The 24,387-nt window shown below is 45.7% G+C and overlaps 1 protein-coding gene across 1 annotated transcript in view; it reads right to left on the bottom strand.

Moving 5' to 3' along the window:
- The window catches only part of Tnfrsf11a (TNF receptor superfamily member 11a), a 56,351-nt gene that overhangs the window by 31,212 nt on the left and 752 nt on the right, over nt 1–24,387 (bottom strand). Inside the window, exons 2-3 of the mRNA XM_031379832.1 lie at nt 1,071–1,152; nt 39–164 (exon numbers count right to left, since the gene is read on the bottom strand). Of these exons, the coding sequence (XP_031235692.1) occupies nt 39–164; nt 1,071–1,152 (208 nt within the window). The remainder of the gene's footprint in view (nt 1–38; nt 165–1,070; nt 1,153–24,387) is intronic.

The raw sequence follows: 24,387 nt of genomic DNA, 5'->3' as shown, positions 1-24,387 counted from the left end.
CGCCCTGCCCCAGTGACTCATCAGTGTGACACACCCACCTGCATCACAGACTTTATGCAGCAAGCATTTATCTTCTTCATTCCAGGTGTCCAAGTACTCATCTGGGCCACAGGGCAGACACACAGTGTCAGAGGTAAGAGTGCACTTAGAAGACAGGTACTTTCCTTAAATTGAGAAGACAACATACCAGTCAGAAACAAAACAATGGGCCAATCAAAACAACAAGATGCTAAGTGTGTGTGAGAACCTGGATTAAATCCCCGGCAACAAATAAGGAAATGAGCACCAACCTCCAGATCTGACTCCCAGGACCATTCATCCAGGAAGCCCTCTAAGACGGGGTGATAGAGATGAGGGTATTTCAGACAGTGAACACAGTACCGGGGGCTCCTCAGCCTCGACTGGCTGAAATATTTAGTCACAGGTTTGCTGTACCTAGTGCTACTTTCTCATGGATTTGTGTTACTACAGGAGTCTCTTAGTTTGTCCAAATAAACAACAGAGCACCCATTTTTTGCTCTCCCAATCTTCTGACTGAGAAGAAGTCTACAATGAATCTGCGTCCTGCAGAACTTGAGCCGTGCATTGAACCAGACCAAGAGAAGAGGACTGCCTTAGGCGATTGGTCTTTCCCCTCCTCTCCTCAAAGTCTCTGCTCTGTCTCCAAGAACAAACGAAAATGAGGACCTCGTAGGCTGGACTCCACGGAGGCAAACACTGAGCCACACTTGGAGAAGGTGGCATCCAGCCCCCTTGCGCTCTTTGGCTGGTATGTGGAAGGTCTGTCAAGGTTTAAGCAAGTCCAGCTCGTTTATTCCAAAATAAGACTTCTGCGCACACGATTTCAAGTGTCAATTGCACTTTATGTTCTACTAAGATGTGACTTTAAGAAACCTTGCCTTCTCAGGACAAACTGAGGACTAGCTTCTGAAACTGGCTTTGGTGATATCTACTGAGGGAACGGATTCTGTTCTTTGAGGGGCAAATGTCACTACCTACCACTATCATGAGAGGTCTCTGGATGTCTTCATCTCGTAGGATAAAAAAAGAAACTAAAATGTGCAGGGTACCTGGCTCGCATCTGCTGCAACACCGTCCGAGATACTCGTAATGCCTCTCCTGGGTGCACGGAGGAGTGACCTGGAGGGTCACCTGAAAAGAAAAGTGACGTCAGGAACATATCATATACAAGTTATTTCTGGACAGGACTGGAGAGACGACGGCTCAGTGGCTAGGGCTTTGCTGACAAGATTGGCAACATACGGTAAAAAGATAGAAACAGTTCCCAAAATCTGTTCTCTGACCTCCATATGAATTCACAAACACACAAAACAAGTAAATGCAGAGGAAAATTAGTTGTCAGTTGTACCTCTATAAAGCATGTGAATATGACATAAGTTGCTCATGCTGCTGCCTTCAAACTTTTCATGGTCCTGGGCTAGTTCATATCCTCTAAGGACACATAAAACCAACCTTTTAGCAAAGGGCTTGACTTGTTTAAACATTTAAAAACACTTATGTGACAGAGCGATAGGGCAACTTGAAGGAAATGTTTATGTATATGCAAAAGGTTGAAAACTTCCTCATGAAAGACACTTAGAAAGTTGGCCCCACTTCTGTGTCACTAAGGGACCACACTTCTCCTGTGTCAGTGGGACACAGGGATGTAATGAGCCAATCTGTGGGTCTGAGATTCTGCCTGGCCACTGGGGTGTGCGATGAAATGGGAGGTGCTTGGCTACAAACCTAAGATGTGAGTTCCAGCCCAGGTGAGAAATGACACAGGCTGAGGCAGAAGCTGGAGTTCCCTAAGTCCCAGACACCCAGGCTCCGCTGGTAATCTCAAAGAGTCTAGAATGCAGGGGGCCCACAGGTGATGAGCCTGGGGCCTGGGAAGAGGGGAACTCCTGCTTAGCTCAGGGGTCAGAGTCCGTGTCTGGGGCAGAGGGACCTTCTGCAGGAGACATACAGTGGCTCTATATGACAAAGGTTTCCCCCAACAGCGGTTCTTGATGAGAGAGACAGTCCTTGCTTGTCCAAACTGTTTCTTGGTAGGGAAAAATGGATGTATACACGTTACTTAGGTGAACCAGAGAGTAAATACCTTTGGCAGGAAAGAATGTCTGGGAAGGGAAGCTTATTGACCTCATCAGCATGGAGAACTGTGTTCCTTGCTACGTACGGAGAACTCTGTGTTCTGTGTTACATGACTACTGGTCACAGTCCTCGTGTGGAGTGTTATGGTCACGTGTTCCAGGACAGGAACTGGGTCGGGAGGAGATGAAATGTCTACCATTCTCAGATATGAGAACTTACTGGGGTTTCTGAATCTGCTCAACCTTCCTAGTTTGTGTCTAGTGGACAAGGTTCCACTTACCACACACCAATTCTATGATTAAACCAGGAGAGTCGCTGTTATAAGCTCCCTACGACAGTTAGAAGCTGTTAGGCACTGCTCACCTTCCAGAATATCACAAAGTTTAAAAGGTGTAAACAGCAAAGACTTGTAGGTACTTTGAGGGTCAAGGCCAACTGCGTGTTGCCTAATGGAATCCAGACAAGCTGCTTGCACGCTCAGAACCTCTGTCTCCCTCCTGGGCTTCTTTGTTTGAAGCTGGCATGCTCCCTCCAGGGATACGGTTTGACCTTACCCTCCAGAGAGCAGCGCTGTTTGGGAGTTTGTAGAACCTTGAGGACTCAAGGCCTAGTTGGCAGAAGTCAGTCACCAGAGCAGGCCTCTGAAGGGTCTCCCCTTTCTCTTCCTGGTCTGCTGTGAGGTAAGCATCCTACCATACATGTCTGCCTCCCTGAACTGCCCTCCCTGCTATGATGGAGTGATCCCTCTAAAAGAGCCAAAATCAATCTTTCTTCCTTTGGGTGGTTTCTGTCAGGCAGTGTGGTCACAGAAAAAAAAAATGAATGTAACTGATACATGCTCCAAAACCACTATGATTCTAATATCAAACACAAAATGGCCACATCCCTTACGGTCAGCACCAAGTCTTAGAGTTTGTCCCCTTCACCTTCCTCAGTGGGAGAAGAAGGCATGTGACAAGCGGTCATGTTAGCAGGAATACAGAAAACTGAAGAGCCAGATGTAGCTGAACACATCCCCACACTGAGTGCACACCCTGTGTCAGCCTTCCTGCCTGCTCCAGAGAACTAGCTACAGACCCTCCCCAGGGAGTTTACTGTGAAATGGTAAGTACAGACTTTGGAAGCAGATGAGCCTGACAGTCACAGAGGAAAGGCAGAGAAGTTCTCCGAGACGTGGTGAGTAAGCTCCCTACTGTAGAACGTCAGCCAGATGAGGACATAGAAACTGGAGAGAGGTAGGGAAGTGGGGCAGGGACAATTTTGTAAACTAGTTCAATAGACACAGAGAGGTCTAAAAAAAAGGCCTGGGGAGGATGGAGGCAATATTCATATGGATGGAGCTTGTGTTAGGAGAGGAAAAGTGGGAGACAAGCCCGACAAGAGGTATCCTGAGGACAATAGTGGCAATAACTGCTATGAAGGTAACCTACCACTTTCCAATTGGATTTGAGACCTGCTGAATATGGAAGATACTCAGGCTTGGTAGTGTCAATTTGGTTCAGAGTTAGCAACCAGAAAGACCATAGGCTCTAGGGGAGAACCTAAAATTTTTTTGTTTTGTTAAATGGACATGTGGTCAAACTGCCTTCTAAATGTTCACATATATAGCCATACATCAGCCTTCATCAGAGGAGCTTCTTATTACCATCAGATAACAGCTAATGAAGGCATTCATGGCTGTTGCAGTACCAAGACTAAGGGATAGAGGGCTGCTGAGCTCTATGCGGGACATTACGCCACCCTTTCCAATGGGGAGAGGGACTGGAAAGAGCCAGAGAATGAGGAGGAGTGTTGCAAAGGATGTCTTCTGCACATGGCATGGGCCATCCCATTCATGAACTCACTGTAGCTGTGGTTACCCACACAAGACCTGACCTGCACCACACTGGGGCCGAAGTTCATCAAGGAAAAGGGGAATGGCTTGCGAGACCCCACCCTCCCTGAGAGTAAATGATACCTAGGGAAGGGGAGTCACTTTTTGTTTGCTTGTTTTTTTGAGAACCCTGGCAGTCCTGGACTCGCTTTGCAGACCAGGTTGGTCTCAAACTTGTAGCCTACCCCTGCCCCTGAGTGCTAGAATTAAAGGCATGGGCCACACACTCAGCCCCCGAAGGGAGTCACTTTCTTTAAGGGATATAGCCACTGATAAGCTACCCAAGTTCCAGTCTGTAACTTCCCACCTATGTCCATGCAAACAACTGTAACTAAACCTGGTGGGTCACAAATATAAAAACACGCCAGGCGGTGGTGGCGCACGCCTTTTAATCCCAGCACTTGGGAGGCAGAGGCAGGTGGATTTCTGAGTTCGAGGCCAGCCTGGTCTACAGAGTGAGAGTTCCAGGACAGTCAGAGCTATACAGAGAAACCCTGTCTTGAAAAAGAAAAAAAAAAAGAATAAAAAAACAAATATAAAAACACATGAAAGTAGGTTGCATGCTCTTTAGAAGGAAGAAAATGCTCAGGCGGTAGGGAGGGGGTAGAAAGGGGTGGAAATGACTGGAATCCATTACATATATGCATGAAACTGTCAAAGAACATTTAAAAAGAGAAATGGAAGATAATAGAAACAGTTAACCTTGGTCAGTGTTAAAATCGAAGCGTTTATCTGCCCATTAGCCAGTTTGGAAGTAAACTGTAGAGGTGACAGGACTGGGAAGATGCCAGCTATCTTAATGTCACAATTATGAAAGAAGTTTTATAGAGAAAACACCGACCCAAGGGCTAGCTTGAGTGGAGTGTGGGGCAGCATCTCTCTGACCTCACTCTGGTCTGACAAGTGAGATCACTGAGTGGGGGACCCTGGGGAAGGACTGGTGAGGGGATGGGTGTGCATGGGCTTGCTTCTTGGACTTGCTATCATTCTCCTGATGAGAGGTTATATTAACTGGGTGTTCCCCATCAGTCACCTGATGATGGGGCCTTAGGTCATCACAGCAAGCCTGGGAGAGCTTAGCAAGAACGGCAGAGAAGAGTGCCATGTCTCCCTCGGGCCCTCTTGGTCTTTCTTCTTTTATAGAATTCCATTTCCTGGAGGGAGCTTTGGTTGTTTCTGGGTCCCAGGGGCCCTCATAAGAGGGACAAGCTGAGGCAAATAACAAAACTGGATGTGGCTGATGCAGACTTCATCTGACAGGATTTGTCTGAGCCTAAGGATGTGGACACTCGTGCACACCGATGACAAGATGTGTGGGCAGGCTGTACTCCAGACGGCAAGTGTTATCAATCACTTCTGAGCCATCTAGAAAGCAGCAGTAGTGTCTGTCAGATAAGCACACACTTTGCTTGGGTGACACTCGCAGAGAGGTACTTTTTAGGGGAATTTGACAGAGAGCCAGAGCAAGCTGAGCAAACTGCTCAGAAGCATCATGGGGGTCCTGCCTGTGTTGGACTCCACAGCCAGTCTCCTGAGCATCAACCAGCTGAATGGACTCGATTTCACCTCTAATATGTACCTCTGATGCTCTCAGCATCCAGGGCCAGCTCTAGCTCAGGATTTATCCCACTTCCATCATACACACAAAAATCACTGCTTTCCAAAGCCTCCCCGGGGTCCAACTCTAAATCAGGTCTTCACAAGTTATTCCTTTAAACCCATTTCTCTCCCCCAAGCACTTCCTTTCTATAGCTTTATACCCACATGCATTTTCTCTTAAAAAATAAGATATTATATAATTCACACATCATAAATTTAACCCTTTAGAGATACTAGACATCATTTTAGTGTAGTACCACAGGTATACAGGAACCACAGCTGTTTAATCCTAATATATGCTTTCCCTATGTAGTCCTAGCTACACTAGAACTTGCTATATAGATCAGGCTGGTCTTTCATTCACAGAAATCTGCCTTCCTCTTCCTCCTGAGTACTAGGATTAAAGGTATGCACTACTTCATCCAGCTAACTGTGACATAGTTTTACTTTATTTTTATGTATTTGTGTGTGTGTGCTTGCTCACAGGTATCTTCCAGTTAAACATCTGGGTCCTCCATCTTACCACTGGCTGCACTGCCCACCAGCAGTGGGCAAAGCCCAACCCAGCCATTCAGGGTCCCTCTCAGCAGCAACCCTACACTTCCAGGACTGGGGCAGGACTCTAGCACTCCTGGTAGTCAAGCGACAGCTATTATTGGTTGTGATGCTACTGAAGTCATAGCTTGATAAAAGCATTTTCCTCATGCAGTGTGACTTGAGGAGGCCCCCGGGGAATGGTAGGCAACTGGCTGCCAATGTTAACAGCTGACGTCTACAGCTAGCTGGCTCTTTCTGGTGAAGGTGCAGGAAGGCCTTGGGAAGTAAATCTTTCTGGATGACTGGGTCGAGAAGCCCACGCACTGCTTCTCTAGATCTTTCCTCTGTCCACTTTTACTGTGCTCCGTTTCCTTCTGAAACCCAGAGTCAGAGCTTTTAGGAGCACAGCTGTCTCCGCGACTCGGGCCAAGCCCAGTTCTATCCTCTTGAGGAGCGAGCGATACAGCCCTTTCTTGAGGAGGACTGCAGCCCCGTGTGTGATGGAAGTGAAGAGGCAGCAGTCCACTTCAGTACGAGTCTCCTCCCACTCCCGCCCACGTCAGCCAGCTGCTCCCTTTATCTTCCTACAGATAGCCAGGGTTACCTCCGCTTGCTTGTTTGGGGACATCCTTCTGGAACTCAGGAACTGTGTGACCTGTGACCCACTCGAGAGACTGAGACACTCATAATTACCACCTTAGGGAACCTCATCTGTTTGCAGTGACTTGTATTGGGGGTATTTAGGGGAATACAAACTTTCTAAGAACTTGTCATTCTTAGAAATCTAAAAACTAAAAAAAATAGGAAAAAAAAACCCACCAGGAGGTGTATTGAGAGGGCTGTACTATAATTGATAAACTAGAAAATTGTATTCAGTTTATATATCAAACGTCTACTAACTTTTTAAAAAATAATACTGCCTCTGACCTCGCAATGAATATTAGAATCTGAATATAGCAAGCATGCAGACGAGCGACCATAGCTGGATGGTAGATTCCATTTAGGCTTTCCTGTCTCAATCCATGTGCCTTTTCTTGGTTTGTGTGCGTTTGTTTCACAGCAGACAGGCTGGTATTTGGCTTAACAACTGACAGAACCTTCTAGAAGAAATATGCCCACAGTCTGTGCAAGGATTGGGAAGAGATAATAAATGATAATTAAGTTTCTGGGGGCCACAAGGTGGCTCAGTGTGTAAAGATGCTTGTCGCCAAGCCTGGTGACCTGAGTTTGATTGCCATGTGGTAGAAAGAGAGGACCACTCCTCCAAGTGTCCTCTGTGTCCCTACACACATACACACACTAAATAAAGAAGTGGAATAAACATTTTATAAATCACTGTAGATATATGGCCTTGTGCAATAAAGCCATAAAGCCATAGCTGAAGAAACGCGTTTCTGTCAGAAAGCCAGGAGGACCTGTGTATAGAATCTCGTGGGAGGGCTGTCTTAAATTTCTATTTTTTCAGGCTGTCAACCAGCCCAACTGTAGGGAAAGTCATTATGGGTACTAAAATTGCTTTCTTGGTCCAGAGAAAATTCACACTGGCATAGATCGCTGCAGAAAGAGGCTTGACCCTCGCTGTCAAGTCAGTGGGAAAGAACCTCACCCAGGACAGACAGGGGTTTTTCCATAGACTGTGTTTTATAAAATGTCATCCATCTGTGACTACATTTGAGAATTTGGTCATAATTTCAGAAAGGAGGCCATCAAATTTCTAAATGTTATGGTTGAACTAAACCATGTAGGTTTTTTGTTTTTGTTTTTGCTTTTTTTTTTTAAAGAGAAACTCTTTTTTGTTTTGTTTTGTTTTGTTTTGTTTTTTTAAGAGAAATTGAGAAAATAACACTTTGCTTCATTGTCCTTCTGATCTTGGAAGGAAAAACCCTTCCGTAGACTCCATGAGGGTCCATGCCCAGAACCAACACCAAGGTGGAAGGCCAGAACTATCCTCCACCCTCCATGCCTGAGCAGTGCACCCGCCACACCAGACATACAAAATTATAAATAAAAGTTTAAAAAAATCCTCTCCAGGCACTATTGGGACTGATCCTACCCAATAAGACACAAACAAATCACTAGAGCACATGCAGATAAGTGAAGAACATCCTGCTGTGAATGGCTCTGCTTTGAGAGAGTCCTCTTCCTGAAGCACCTCCCCCCTGCCCCCCACCTTCACAGAGCACCACAGTCAGCATTTACAATGTGACCAGCCCACACACAAACGCTTACATTTCTCCTTTTCTTTGGCTGGTTCTTTGTTTAACCATGATTGGTCTGGAACTCACTGTGTAGACTGTCAGGTCTCAAACCCAGGACAAAAGGCACTGAAGTGCCCATTACCATCGAGGCAGACTGGCCACCAGGTTCTCCCAGCATCCCTCAGTCGATATCTGTTACTTGGAATGACTGGCATATCATATCCCCTTACCCTAAACGTCTCCAGGCCAGAGGCTAGGCTGTCTTCTTGCAGCACCTATATAATCCAGCCATTTTGGTTGCCTGGCCCTTTTTGTCTATTCTTTACCCTCCTGGCCTCTTGGTTGGCTCTCCCCTCCCTCTTCTCACATGGCCTGGCTCAGTCTGGACTCTCCCAGATGTCCCTATCTCTGGCTACCTATAACAAACTTTTCCTCCACCAAACCTACGTCCATGTCCTTCCTTTGTATTTCTCTATGTCCTTTCCTTTTCTTTCTTTATTCATTCATAGATCGTGTTGGCCCAGATGCTCGCAGAGCTCTGCCTGCCTCTGCTTCCCAAGTGATGGGATTAAAGATAAGCTGGCTGCTGCTCTCATTCCTCATTTCTTTCTGCTATCTATTCCTCTGCTAGCCGAGGAGACAGCCAGAGAGGACAAAGTGTCTCCCTCCCAAGCAGTTCTATTGATAAGACAGCACACACTCTCCACCTGCCGTGGCCAGGTGGCCTTCCAGGTTGGCCTTCTTAGAGGCTTCCTCTGGGAGTTTCATCTAGCCTTTTGGTTTGCTGTTGCTGTGTTTGCTTGACTGTCTGTATTCTGTGCCATGCTAGGGATGGAGCCCAGCCTCTGGAAGGCCAGACAGGTGCTTATCCTGGCTGGCAACTGGACTCCGTTGGGAGTCACACCTCTGTAAGTGCAAGGATGGCATCCCACCATCATAGTTTCTATCTAAATTTTTTTAAAAGGAAATGGAGATGATTAATGATTCTGTAGCCCAGAAGTTAGATAGGATGAGTATCAAATCTGACCAGATGTAGAGACTGTGAGACTGGCTGGAGAACCCACAATGGAGCAGGGGGGTATGGTGACAGAGGCCTACCTGGCCTCCAAGAGGGCATGCTTGGTGGTCTTGGAATGGACTTCCAATTTGGTCTGGACAGAACAATGCCGAGTGTCACATTTCTATAATTTGAGGACCAAAAAGCCAAAAATTAAAAAATTCTGAACAACACTGTTCATAATTCTGTCCATCCTGCTGCCTTGAAAGTTGGATGCAATAAACCTCAACAGTGACTCCACAAAAGCCAGTAGTGATGGTCCAGAAACTGCCCTTTCCAGTAATGGTGGGAACAGGATTGCTTAACAACCTTCGGATTGGGCCTGATTGCCACAGACGAGTGCTTCCTTGCACACCTGAGCAGACTTGGTCAGTAAACATTACCTCCACCCACTCCTTCCTGCTCAGACAAAAGAAAGGCGTGTCACCAGAGGTATGAAAGAAAAGGCTAAAGGCTTGACGGTGTCCCTGTGTGTACTTGCTTCCTTTATTTTAACATGGTTCCAGAAGACAGGGGCTGTAAAACCAGACACGACCTGGGCAAAGACTCCTGCCTTAGAAAGCATGATTACAAAAGAGGGGGATGTAGCTTTATGAGGTTGAGCTGTGACATGTCTCCCAGAGATCCTCCCGAGTGGCCCGAGTCACTTCTGTCATTGTGTGTCTGGAGTTCAGTCAGTTGTGAGAGTAACTTGGTGTGGGCACGAGTTTACCCAGTACATCTGCTGATAAAGTTGCTGCTCCATTCTATCTGTTCTTGAACCTTGTTAAAAAGACAATGATCAAGTTATGACCAGATCCCCGGCTAGATGGTCTCGCTTTAAGTAAACTTTTTAGGTCAATTTCTCAGTCTTACAGATGTGGAGAAAATAGAAGACTCACTTTTCTTTTGTATAAACAAAAACTGAATTTCACATTTCTGAAAAGCGTTGAAGACACCCCAATGGAAACCATGCCATCAACCCACCACAGTGAGATCAGGGAAGCATTTGGAGATCACCGAGTGCTCCCAATGTTCACCCTACCGAGAGACCATCAAGCCCCAGGTTGTTCCAGGCTGGTACAAAAGAGAAGCCACAAAAGAAGTAGATTCAGAAAGAAAGAGAAAGCGAGGGCTGGGGATGGGGCACAGCGGTAAGAGGGTGCTCGCCTAGCACGGCAAAGCTCTGGCTTCCATCCACAAACCCCCAAAATACAGAGGATTCAACCACTCCCTGAGTGTTCAAAAAGTAATCCGTTTCAAATAAATACATTTTGACTCACAGCTCTTGAATGAAAATCTCCTGCTCAAGGGTGACTCAAGTATTTGTGCCAAGTACAGTTTGAAAGGATAAACTTGGTTTGTTTGAGAAGACTGTGAAGCAGATGATGACCCTTGCTAACCCTGATCGTAGATTATTTAACCAGATGCCTTTGATGAATGTGTGTCCAGGGCTGACCGTCAAGCCTTCAGATTGGAGGCCTTCCATCCTGGCTACACAGCTCCTACTGGGGGCACTGAGAATTACAGAGCCGATTTCTCCCCACATACAGACTGGTCCAGTAGAGGGATTGGGCAATCGGTTACTTATTCTCTCTACAAGTAATAAGAAAAGACCATTTTGTTGTTGTTGTTTTATTTTTGTTTTTTAATTTAATTTTGTTTTTTTTATGTCTGTGTTTGATCTCGTCTGGATTTAGCAAGAGATCACCTTCTCTTTTATAATCTGTTAAACATCACATGGCTAAAGGCATCTGTGCTGAGCTCCCAATATTGACTAAAATAGTGACTAAATGACAGGCAGGCCTGTCTCTGCCCTCACAAAGCTTTATTACCAGGTAGACACAGGCACAGGGCAGGACAGAAAACTAGCAGAGATTCCCCACAACAACCAAGCACTGGAGAGATCCACTAAACCCCACCAAGTGCCCAAGATGTGAGGGAAAGGTGAAAAAAAAAAAGTATGGTCCAGGCACTGCTGATTGGAGTTCGAACCTTCTCTGGATAGGTATGTGCTGGAAGCAGGAGGAGGGAAACGGATGCTGATGCGGAGGACAGATGCAGGACTGAGCCTGGATCTAGGAGAATGCACAGGATACTTGGCCTTCCAGGGAAGGGTGGCAAAGGCAATATGCGGGAGAGGGAGAGTCTCTTCTTTTGAGTAACTTCTCGAATCGCATCATAAAGGTTGCTAAGACATAACAGGCAGCGAGTTGGTGGCAGACCTAAAGAATTAGGATCCTGAGCTCTGAGAGAGGGAGGATCAGAGAGCAAAGGTTGGCTAGAGCAAATATTCCAGTAGTGATGGCTGTGTTCCATTATGACCTGCAGGAGCTGACTGTTGTGCCTGTCCTTCCTTTGGTGTCCTAAGCACCTCATGCATAACTTACAGGCAAGTGTGTTTTATGAAGCAGCCTGAGTTGCTTAATGAAGATGGTTCACCACTCTCTTGACCTAAATATCCATACAAAATCATGCACACTGAGAGGTTCAAATCTTCATGTTCACTTTAAGAACGTCTGTGAATCTTCCCAGACCATCAAGGACATAGATACCTGAAAAGCCACCAGGTATCTTCAAGGTGTGACTTTTAGAAAGCGGTATGTGCCATTTGGGTGCTAAAATGGTAGACTAGGTAGGTGCGGCCAGGCCAAACAGTGGGATGGACACAGGGTTGGTGACCCAAAAAGAATGCTACACATGCGTAGAATGCAGAGAATCATGCTGAACTGAAAGGTTTAGACAAGGAGTCTCCAGTCATTGAATGTAAACAAGACTTAGGACATAGAAATAAAGTCAGCATAAAGTAAATGCAAATAAAGTTTTTATAAAAGTTAATCATGGCAAAATAAAGTTTTCCATTGCCATTTTAACCACTTAAAGTGCGCAGTCATTGCCACTTACTATAATTCCAACAGTGTCCAACTGTGAAGTCTGCCTTTTTCCAGAACATTTTCATCTTCCCAGAGAGGACCAGTATAACCATAAAATACTGCTTCCTCTTCCTCTTCCTCATCCTCATTGTGAGACCTGCCTCACAATGTCTTCTACAGACATGGAAACACACAGTGTTTGTTCTTACGCGTCTGGCTGTGTCGCTCAGTATATTATCAAGGCTTGTCACATTGTATCGTGTATGCAACCTCAGTTATATGACTAGATAATATTCTACCATATGGGCATGCCACATTCTGCTTACTCACCCATCTGGTGATGTATATTTGGGTCTTTTCTACCTCTTGGCTACAGTCAGCAATGCTTTGAAGAACAATGGCACACAAGTGTAGTTGAGTGTGTTCTCAATCTTTTGGGAGTGTAGCTGGAAATCACATCATCACAAATCATGAATCACATGATTCTAGGCGTAGATTTCTGAAGAGTTCCCATGGGGCCTGTCCCACCTTACATCACACCAGCAAAGGGTTCCAAGCTTCCCTTGTATCTTCAACCATTTGTTTTGTTATTTTCTGCTATTGTTTTATAATAGTCATATGTATATTATTCTAGTTTGCTTTCTGTTGCTATAAGCACCGTGACCAAAAGCGACTTGGAAGAGGGAGGGGTTTACTTCAGCTTATAACTCCTAAGGACACAGTCCATCATCAAGAGAAGTAGGAACTCAAAGCAGAAACATGGACGCAGACACCATAGAAGAATGGTGCCTACGGGCTTGTTCTCTAGCTCACTCCCCAAACTTATGCTCAGCTCATGGTTTTTTTGTGGCCCAGGATCATCTGCTTAGAGACTGTGCCACCCACAGTGGCATTAATCACTAATCAAGACAATCTCACACAGACACAACCACAGAGCCTCCTTCCCAGGTGAATCCAGGTTGTTTAAAGTTGACAATAAAATCAACGAGCACAATCTACCCTTTGTTAGCTTGACATACACACACATCACTGTTAAACCATACACAAGACTTCATGTTGGTATTGTAATATAAAATACGGTACAACTCTAAAAGTCCCAGAGTCTTTAAAAAATTCAACATTTAAAATCTTTAAGGTCTCTTTAAAAATTTAACATCTCTCAGTAGTGGGCTCCTTAAAACAATAATAAAATGCATAGTTTTCATATTGCAAAATGGAAAAAGCCAGGCATAAAAACAATCAGATTTAATTAAAACCACAGTATAAATCCAGATTCCAACACCTGGAACTCACTCATGATCTTCTGGCCTCCCACGGGCAGATGGCTCAGTTCTCCAGCTCTCCCAACGGCTGCATTCATAGCTTGACTCACTTCATTTCTACTACACTCTTAGCAGACACCCATGACCTTGCCATCTCCTGGGGTCACCAATTGTAACCAAGGCTGCACCTTCACCAGAAGCCTTTCTTGGCATCTCTTTGGTGACTCTATATCGGGAATGTGTGTCCTTGTTTTAAGAGCACATTAGCTGTCACCATCACTCTGCATATCACAGGCGTGTGGTGTCATTTTCTTTACCAGGCACGAATCACAGCTTTCCTTCGGGTTATGGTGTGAAGGTGATTGGTTCCTGCCAAACCCATTTGGGGCTTTATTCTCCAGTATAGCTTTATTCTCCAGTAGAGCTTTATTCTCCAGTATAGTTTTCTCGTGGGAAGAGGGTGAGTCTGGCAGCATTTGTGAAGACACTAACACTGGTTCCCTAAGTGGTTTGGGTTTTATGGGAACAGATTAAGGTTGTTACAAAAGCAAAGCTGAGCTCTTCCGGGTCTCTGGGTCTCTTGCTTCCTCTCCTGCTGTTGGGCCTCCTCTGAACACACTTGATCCTCACTGATTTTGAGCACTTCCTGACTATGGGATGCCATCTACATTGCTAGGACACAGCCAACGGGGCACTTGTCATGCTAGCTATACTTTCTAGCTACCAAAACCATGAACTAAGTGAATCTTTTTCCATACAGGGTTCCCCAGACTCAATCATTTCCTTGTAGCAACACAAAATAGACTAAGACAAATTGCCACAAAATTTGATATCGTAACGGATAATCATGACAAAATACACATAATACAAAATCATCTATTTCCAAAATGTTTTTGCCAAAATGTTTTTGTGAAAAAAAATATATCATGCATAGAAAAGAAAATCTGATAAAAGTCACATTTGAATTTAAAAATAAATCCTTACAAAGGTTAATGTAACCTACCAAAAGTCTTAACATCATGTTGAGGTTTTAATGAGAACGGCACCCATAGGTTCATATGTTTGAACTTGGTTCCCAGTTGGTGGAACTGTTTGGGAAGGATTAGGAGGTATGGACTTATTGGAGGAGGTGTGTCAGTGGGGGTGGGTTTTGAGACTTTAGAAGCCCACTCCATTCCATTTAGCTCTCTCTCAGTGCCTCACAGTTGTCTTCACTGTGTAAGCTCTCAGTTACTTCTCTAGCACCATGCCTGTCTGCCTGCTGCCATGCTCCACACAATGATGGTCATAAACTCACTCTCTGAAACTGTAAACAAGCCCTTAATTAAATGCTTTCCTTTATAAATTGTCTTGGTTGTGGTATTTAATCACAGCAGTAGAAAAGTAATTAAGACACACAGTCACCATTTTGCTACCCTATTGGCTTTATATATTACTCTGAAAGGTGATTTTTATTGGACCTATCAGTATTGTTGCCCTGGACCACTCTCACTTCAGAGACACTTCTTTAAAGAAAAAGACCGGCAGACCCTTATCAAAGATCTGTTGATTCTGCTCAACCTTCTTTCTTACATTCTGTACTGTGCTTTTAATATCTCTACTCCTTGATAATAAAATAAATGGCCCAAGGAGAAAAAGAAGAATCCTGACAGTTCAAAACTTTCAGTTTTCTCTGTTTTTCAGAGAGATGAAGAGTACAAAGTTCTCAGCTGTGGGATACCCGGAAGACTGTTCAAAGAAGGTTGTCTCTGAAACACAATGATCAGGAGCTTGGACTTATGCTTCACTTGACATGCTTCCCAGGGGCCCACGAGTGCTCCTTTATCCTCTAGGTGTGAGAGCTGGACATGCTTCCCAGGGGCCCACGAGTGCTCCTTTATCCTCCTGGTGTGAGAGCTGGACATGCTTCCCAGGGGCCCACGAGTGTTCCTTTATCCTCTTGGTGGGAGAGCTGACCTTTTCTCTCCTTTGCCACTCTCTGATTGCTTTCTTTAATATTTTATTTGAGATGAAAACTTTTCCTATGCCGTAAAAATCAATGACTTCTCTGCTTGGCTTCTAGGAGCTCAGCGGCCCACTGACACCCAGGATGCTTCTAGGCCTTTCTTCCATTCTAGGGATGCATCAAGTTGGGGGCCAAAGAAGGGACTGCCTCACTTGTCCACACCAGTGCTGCTGCTCCTGACCCCAGGGTGAAATTCAGATCTCTTCCAATTCGTGGATGGTCACATGAAAATCATGAAGTTGCAGATTCTGATCCAGAAAATTTGGAGGAGACCTGAGACTTTATGTTCTTAAACTGGTGATCTGAATGACGGGTCAGGGGGCCATCAAAGACCAAGCTGAAGACCAGCCTTTCCAGACTCCTAGGGCCTTGCACACCTGCTCAGACCTGCCTTTCTCTTAGCAGCCTGGCCCAGGACTCCTCATCTGGAACACAGTCTGGCCTCTGACCTATACATTTCTCCCAGCAACTTTATGCTCTTTCTCAAACTTCCAGGGTCATATAGGCTTCTAAACAGAGATGTGAAATTGCTCATCTTGATCATTTTGCTTAACTCTGCTTTCTCTTCACCTACCGGGCTGGCTGGGTGGTCTTACCACCTGGTGTCTCCCCTGTTCTAATTTCTTTGATATTTTATGATTGCTTTTCAATTTTTTACCTCCTGGAAATGTGTATGCTTGGACTATGCCTTCCAGTACTCTGTTTCCACAGAGTCCATTAAGATATACCCAAAGTATTCTCACTGGGCCACTCCTGACCATCCCAAGCCCCTGGAATCTGGGTATGTACATGTCTGTTGACATAAGAGACAAAGTGTACATGTAATACAGTGGTATTACATGTACAATACAGGCTCTGTACAGTCATGCTCACTAGCTATGTATTCTGGGACTTTGGCCACTTGTAATTTTTACAGATAGATCAGGTCCCAATATCTTGGTCTTCAGTATTCTCACAGATTGTCTTTTCAATCTCAAAGTGTTTGACCATTAGAAATTAATGGGGTGAGTTTTGAGGCACAGTTGTGTTCAAGCCTAGATACTGCCACAGTGAACATGATTGTCCTGCCTGCATCTCACCTTCCTCTGTCATAGCACCTGTGTCATCCTCATGGGCATCAGCCAGTCCGAGAGAATTGAGGGACCGAGAGGGAACCTATTGTTCTCTATATGTGTTCTCTCTCCACATCCCCCACATACTACCCTGAGAATGCCTTTAAAGGAACTAAAACAAAGTGTCAGTGATGGAGGACAGTGTACACCATACACAGACATCAATACAGAGCCCCAGGTCAAAGGAGTTGTGTTAGCTCCTTGGAATCACTATTCTTAACAAAGCACCTGACAGGACAACGCAAAGGGGAAGATTCGTTTTCCATCACAGTTCAGATGGCCTTTGAGGCTGAGAACATGGCAGTCAGTCCATCTCATGGGCTGAGAGGCAGAGCTGGGGACAGTGGCCTCCAAGTGTAGACTGTGCTGCCCATGTTAGGGAGTGCCCATCTTCTGGTACTCTCTGCAACTTCTCTCATACAAGTGCCCAGATACAGGCCTAGAAACTCTAAATCCAGTCCAGTTGTCAATGGAGGGGAATGAGCCCAGAGGGTGTACTCAAACTCATTGTAATTATAAGATGAAGGCACAAAGAACCTTGGGAAATGTAATTTAACTTCCTCCAAAAACTCATGAGCCCAGACATTTCCCCCTGACAGAAGGCTATGTGAGGTCTTAGATCTAACCTCAAGTCTAGCAGGCAGTGGCAGTGGGTAATGCAAGTGTGTGTGTGTGTGTGTGTGTGTGTGTGTGTGTGTGTGTGTGTGTGTAGGTTGGGGGTCAATAGGGCTGGTATACAGTGTCACTACAGGTGTCTTGGTCTGTGAGTGTGAAGGGAATGTGGCCTGCGCTGGGGGTGGCAGAAGGGGAGAGTCATCATGGCTTAGCACAGTTTGCTTCTGGTGTTGAGGGGCAGAGAAATCAGGGGTGCCTGTGCCTGAAGAAGTAGCCGGGAGGATTCTGTGAGTCACACTTCTTTTCCTTGTGAGTCAGGGATCAACTGGCACACAGAGCCTGGGTTGACGGCACTATGAGTACCTTTATCTCTTGTGGCCTTAAAAGAGGACATTTTCATTTCTGTTAATAAACACATCCAGAAATTCCTCAAAAAACACATTCTCTACTAGAGAACACAGACCCAAGAAATGATCTTCCAGAACATAAACAAGTTCATTTCTGTCTAGCCATTCGTGTGTGCATACATATGTGCGTGTGTGCGTGCATGTGTGTGTGTGTATGTGTATGTGTATGTGTGTGTGTGTGTGTGTGTGTGTGTGAACACAGGTGCACACAGAAGCCAGGGATCAATATTGGATGTCTTCCTTAATCATTTTACACCTTTAATTTTGAGATTTATTTGTGTATATATGTTACCATGCATGCTAGGGCATGTGAGTGTGGGTCCACATACTTGCTGCACACACATAGGCCAGAAGATGGTGTCACGTGAACAATCTCGAGCAAATAAAGAAGACATTGACCCATTAGAGAGCAAATCTGGGGAATAGGGTCAATGGAGACTTGTTGGAGCTAGATGTGTTCTCTGGAAGTTCCCCAGAGCTGGGAAGGTTTAAACATGGCACAAGGTGGTGGGTACAGATGTGGATAACTCCACCACGCTTTACAAACAAAACACTGTTACCCTGCTGATCTAACCGGGTCTGATAAAAAGAGAAGCTAAGGGGCCTGGACATGGGTTTGGCAACTGCTGTGTTATAAGCACTTTCAAGTTGGGTGCTAACTACCCAACTTAGTTAGCTAGAAGGAATAAGAGAGGGTCTGGGGAGATGGCTCAGTGGGTCAGTGTTTGCTGCATAAACATGGGAACCTGGGTTCAAAGCCCAGCACCAAGTAATAAAGCCTAGCAGGACCTCACATGTCTATACCTCCAACACTGCAAATGTGAAGTTGAAAAACAAAGGATTGATTAGGTTTTCTGGCTGCCAACCCCACTCCAGGGTAAGTGGGAAACGTTTCAAAAGAATAAGGCAGAGACTGATAATTTGGATATTCAATGTCCTCCTCTGGCCTGCATGTACACATACATGTGTGCATGTACTGTATACACATGTACATTACATGAGAAGGAAAATTAAGTAAAGTAAAATAAGATATATAATTAAAAGTATACGGAAGTAGTCCACTTCCCACTTGGAAGACAGAAAAAAATCCTGGCCTAGCTGAGCTTGCCAAGCTTGCAGACTGTAGGCAAGGCCACACCCATTTCCCTGTTTGCTCAGTTTAGGCGGCACATTCATCAAAAGCCAGAGTTTTTCTTCCTCATTTTAAAGGGAATGTCTTCAGATTTCTGCCAGCTCAAGGAAGTGGCTCCTGACACTGTAAGGGGGGTGGGGGGTAATAGAATTAGTTTCATTTCTCTGGTGAGCTGAAAAGGTTTATTTTTTGTTTTTGTTTTTGTTTTTGGTTTTTGGTTTTTTTGTTTTGTTTTTGTCAGTTCTTCCTGAAGCTTGCCAAGGACTTCCCTATCACCTGCTGGCTTAAGAGTTTTTTTTCTTAGTGGAATCTGGGAGGTGCTAGGCAGAAAGGAAAGCAACAGCAACCTGCCAGGAAAAGGACAGCACAACCGAGAGTCCTGGTCCAATATAAACATCCTTGTCCAACAATGTTTAGGAGGCAGGTGATGGCCCTAGGGCTGCCGGGAGACAGGGGTCACGTCACACCTGTTAGGATGCTGTGCCCTCGGGAGATCACTCTGCCTATCTCTGTCTCTTCTTTCCACCGTGGGGCCTTCATCCTGCCCGTCTCATCCTAAGACACCCCTAGGGCAGGAAATGACTCTGTAGATTCCAGAACACACATATGCCCCCAGCTATGTGGGTTTTGGGTCTCTAGATGTTTATGGGGGAACCTCAGTTCTAGGTTGTATATGCTACAATTCAACTCTTTAAATGTCACCTTTTTTTAAAAAAAAGGAAAGTCCAATTTCACATGAAACGCTTTGGTTTGTACCAAGTCCTTCTAAGTTGCAAAAGATAGGATCCAAGTGGCTTGCTGTTTGCCTAGCCTCTGCCCTGCTGCTTGCTTGCTGTCTTAATAAGTCTGAAAGCATCTTTTGCCCCCGCACCACAGGCAGAGCTAGCAGCTCTAAAATCGCCCCTGCACTCAACTCCTCTCTCACCATTGCCCTGACCTGATTTGAGCCTTCTCTAGCTCTTCCTTGAACCAAGGCAGAGGCCTCTCTGCTGGCCCACACCAGCCCTGGCTACCCCTCCCCTTGACACCCAAATCTGGTCAGGTCTCTCTCCAGATCACGAGTAGCAAGATTATATCTGAACGACTTTGCTTACACTTAAAGTCTTGAGAGTTGCCTTATGCCTTCTCTCACTGCCTAGCGCCCGCCCTTGAATTCAAGAACGCTGGCCTCTAGATTTCCAGAAAACACAACACCAATGAGCCTCCTTCCTTCCATTACTGACCACCCCAGAAGACAGACTCAGCGGCCACTGTCGTCTCTTCCCTAGCATCCACTTCAGGTTGGGTTGCTCGACCCTGAAAATGTTCTGCTGTCTTCACATGACGGCAGTTCTGGTCTCCTAAGGAGGCTTTGTCCTTCGATCTGTTTCTTTTACCCTGCTACAGTGTCTAAGTGGTAGGGGTGTTGATCTTGCTATATTAAATGCGTGCGTTTAACACACTTCCCCTCCCTGCTCATAGCTGAATGCCCATGCTTCGTGTAGCAGCCCCCAGAACGAAAGCAGATATAAAGTTGTCATCAGACAGCTGAAAAGAATGTGTTTCTACATGCTGACTGGGGGTTCTTTGGGTGGCTTCTCAGACAGAATGGGAACGTGCTGCTGTGAGAACAGTAGACTGCGAGCACTGGGAGTGGGGGGGGAGGGGAAGAGGTGAGGAATGGGGGTGGGGTGGGGATGGGGCCTGGAAGGGAACACTGGCAGGAAACACACCTCAATCATCTCCCAGAATCAGGACAGAAAAATACCCACAGGACTTCCAACTTCAAAGCACCTGACCAACTTCCGAGGGACCAAGCCTGTTGGCAGGAGCCCACAGCTCCTTCCTGGTTCCTCTGGCCTCAGTGTTTGCCGGCAAACAGTGTGAGCTGAACTCAAACTGTCTTTCTAGCTGTGGATACTCAAGCACCCAGAGAGAAGCCTACAGTAAACTCGGGCAAGGATGCAGTTGCAGAAGGAAAAACTGCCCAGGTTAGAAGCTCGTCCCTTAGGGACACACAGTGGTAAAGCTAGGGACTTATAGGCAGCCGGATGCCCTTGTAGGCGAAGAACAGAAAGCTGCAGGAAGCAGAAGAGAAGCCAAGCAGGGTCAGAAGGAGATGCCAAGCATGAAATAGCTGGACAACGAGGACTATCAGGGACTCACATTACAGGAGAAAAGCACAGACATTCCTCGAATCCGTCAAACTCCTGAAGCGGGAAAATGGCTCATTTTTCCCCTTTGCACTCCTAAAATAGGAAAATTCAACAAGGGACTTTTTCTGATACTTCCACAGCAGATAAAGTTCACTCTACACCTTCTCAAAACAGCACTCTCTAGAGAGAGCTGTGTCTGGAACTCCCCTTTCCAGGGCCTCATAAAACAGTGATTTATTGACCTTCAGAGACTCCATTGTTATCATTTTCCTGGTGTAAGACAACTGTGGGGTAGATAATGAGAAAGCAAGCTCATAGTCCCCTACTACTTGGAGGATGCTTCTATCACAGTCCTGAAGGCCAAAGGAAGCGAGAGGAGGGGCATCTTAAGTCCTAGCGACCCAACATCTGAAAGCTAATAACTGTGTGTCCATGTTCTCAAACAAAAAGCTAATCCATACCCAGGTCTCCCGACTAGAATGAGTCGTCAGTGTGGCACAAAGCTCAAACATAGCCACACCCTAGGGGATTTCCTTGGAAGGGTCCCCATTGGCTTTTCCAGAACCTCCTTATTTATAGTCTGCTTTACCACCTTCATAAGGGCTGTGTCTGAGTTATCTCAAAACTATAAAGGTTTAATGCCTCATCTGTTTGGTGTGTTTCCTGAATTCAGGGCTTTGTGCTAATCTGTAAGGTCATAAACACTGGTGGTTTCTCATTGGCAAGATCCCTTTATGTCTAAACCACACGCACCATCCCCTTGACCTAGAAAGCTTTCTTCCTGACCCACCTCTTGGATCACTTCTCTGAAGCTTGATTTTCAGTTGAAGACTACTTGAGAAAACTCTTCCTCCCAAAGCACGCCCTCTCCTCTCCCTCCTCCTTCCCCTCCTCTCCCTCCTCCTTCCCCTCCTCTCCCTCCTCCTTCCCCTCCTCTTCCACTTCCTTCTGCTCCCCCCCCCCCCAATGTGCTTTTCTTATCACACACTTCTTTATGGCCATTACAGCTTCTCCCATTGTCTTTGTCTTTAGACTATAACCTGGGCAGGTCCAATTATGCATTTGCCCAGTTTCTTAACGGCATGTTTTACACTCTGTAAATGGCCCTCGAAGGAATCAGCCCCAAGGCCTTAGGTAACCTGGTATGTGTACTCATAGTTATCTCAGGGACAACTGTGCAACTGAATAAACAGCCAAACTACCAACATAAGGCTTAAAACTTTTTAAAAGCATTTTTTCATTAGCTCTGAAAACAAATGCAGTTGCAAATATGGCAAGACAGATATAAGAGAGCATGGACGTCTACCAGACACAAACAGGGCCCCCAGGAGCACTCTGGGTAGGTCACCTAAGTGGAAATGGTCAATGCAGAAGTCTGCATAGGGTTCAGATGCATATAACTAATGCTCAGAGTGAATCTTCACGGTTGGAGTGTCCTCTGAATAATTTGCATTTCAGTAGCACATATTCCCAGTAAGCCTACTAGGGAACAATACATTTACTGGGTGGTGAAATGGCTTACTAGGCAAACACACCTAGCACTAAGCTTGCTGAATGGAGCTTCATCCTCAGCCCCACAAGGCTGAAGGATAGAGCTGGCTTCCAGATGAATTATCCTCTGACCCAGTGCTTCTCATCCTTCCTCAAGGCTCAAACCCTTTAATGCAGCTCTTCATGTTCCAATCACCTTCCCCACCCATAAATTATTTTCATTGTTACTTCATAACTATAATTTTGCTAGTGTCATAAATTGTAATTTAAATATCTTATTTACAGGATACCTGATGTACGATCCCTGTGAAAGGGTCATTCAACCTCCAAGGAGGTGACACCCCACAGGCAAGAACCGCTGTGACTCTGCTTTCTGAGCCACACCTCACAACGGTTTTTTAAAATATATATGTGTATACACATATATTTTTTGTTACAAATAAAAAATGTATATAATTAAAATGTCTCAAGATAGGATGACCTGAGAGACCAACTTAAGGCACATACAGTCAGTCCACTGTGTCCATGAATTCTGCACACAACTCAGTCAACCACTGATCAAAGCTAAATAATTTTATGGGCGGGGAAGGCCACCAGAACTTAAAATCTGTTACTATGCTGAACATGCAGCAACTGTTTTGGGTTACTGTTCATTAAATAAGCTAGCATAACAAGCCCCACAGAGCACTCACACTTGTCGTCCCGAGATGAGAAAAGCATAGGAGAAGGTTGAGGATGGAGCTCAGTGGTGAGATGCTGGTCTTCACGGACCAGCTCCCAGAGCCATAACCAGCACAGCCAAGAACACACCTAGCACACACATGCACACGGTCATACATACAAAGTAGGAGAGCTGACAGCTGGTTCCAAATGCTATTCTAGTCTGTTATTAAGATCAAATGCGTGTACGTTTTTTCCCTTTTGCTGTGTGGTCAGGCAGGTTTTCCTAAGCAGTTAGAGACCCAGTTACTTAGTTTTAAAAAAGGTAGCTCCCTGTCCCACCTGTTGAACCCTTCATTAAGCAAGCGACATTTGAAGTGCTTCAAATGGTCGATTCTGTTAGGTCCTTTCGCCTTGTCCTCCCTCAGCCACTACACACTCTGCTGGCGATGAAGTAGAGTGAGTCTTTTTACCGTTCAGCTCCAGGCTTGTGCACATTTACACTATTTCTGTCCTGATGTCAGCTAAGCTGCCTTTCTCTTCTCTCCTTACCGCGAACATAGCTAGGTCTCCCAGGGCAGTGACATTCACAGAAGCCTAAGACTGCTCTAACAAGAGAAGGGGAATCTAAAACTGCTGAGCCAAGAAAACCTCACTGACATTTTCCCTTCCCTCAGAGGAACCCCCCAAGCGCACATGATGTTGAGCAGGCTTCCCTTCACTGAACATCTCAGTCCACCCGTACAGAAGTGAACATTTGGCTTCGTGCTTGGGATGGCTGCCACACTGAATAACGGTGGTAAAGAAATGACTCCCGGGAGCCCCAGTGAGACCCCCTCAGTTGCCAGCAGACCAGCAACTGGGACCCAAGCTCTTTATCAGGCACTAGCAACTCCAGACGGACCCTAAGGCTCGGTTCAGGGATCTGGGAGCTATTCCTGCATGGAGGTGTGGCTGCAGGGAGGGGATTCTCCACACTGACTTTTGCCTCCTCCTCTAGACTGCTGATGGTGCCCGAAGAGCAGCCAGAAAGGTCCTGGTCCCTAAGCACTGTGCGTTCTAGTTACATCTTATGTTCATCACGGTTGGACCCAGGCCCATCCCAGGTGGAGGCAAGGATTGCAAGGCTTGTCCTTGGCATCTATAATAGCTCGAGGCGCATCACCACCCTAGTTTCTGCCATTGCAAAGACATATTTCATCCTAACATGGTCAAAAGGTTTCTAAGCACAAGCAATTCCTGCCCGACCACGAGTTGTTTGTGGGGAGGAGGGAGGAAAAGAGGACACGCGAAAAGGAAAGCTTGTCAGCTTGGCCAGAAAAACTTCCAACTCTCTGCACATCCAGTACATCTCT

Source organism: Mastomys coucha, unplaced genomic scaffold (assembly GCF_008632895.1).
Source record: "Mastomys coucha isolate ucsf_1 unplaced genomic scaffold, UCSF_Mcou_1 pScaffold1, whole genome shotgun sequence".
Taxonomy (NCBI): domain Eukaryota; kingdom Metazoa; phylum Chordata; class Mammalia; order Rodentia; family Muridae; genus Mastomys; species Mastomys coucha.
Note: the sequence above shows the minus strand (reverse complement) of the source record. Positions and strands in the feature narration are given on the sequence as shown.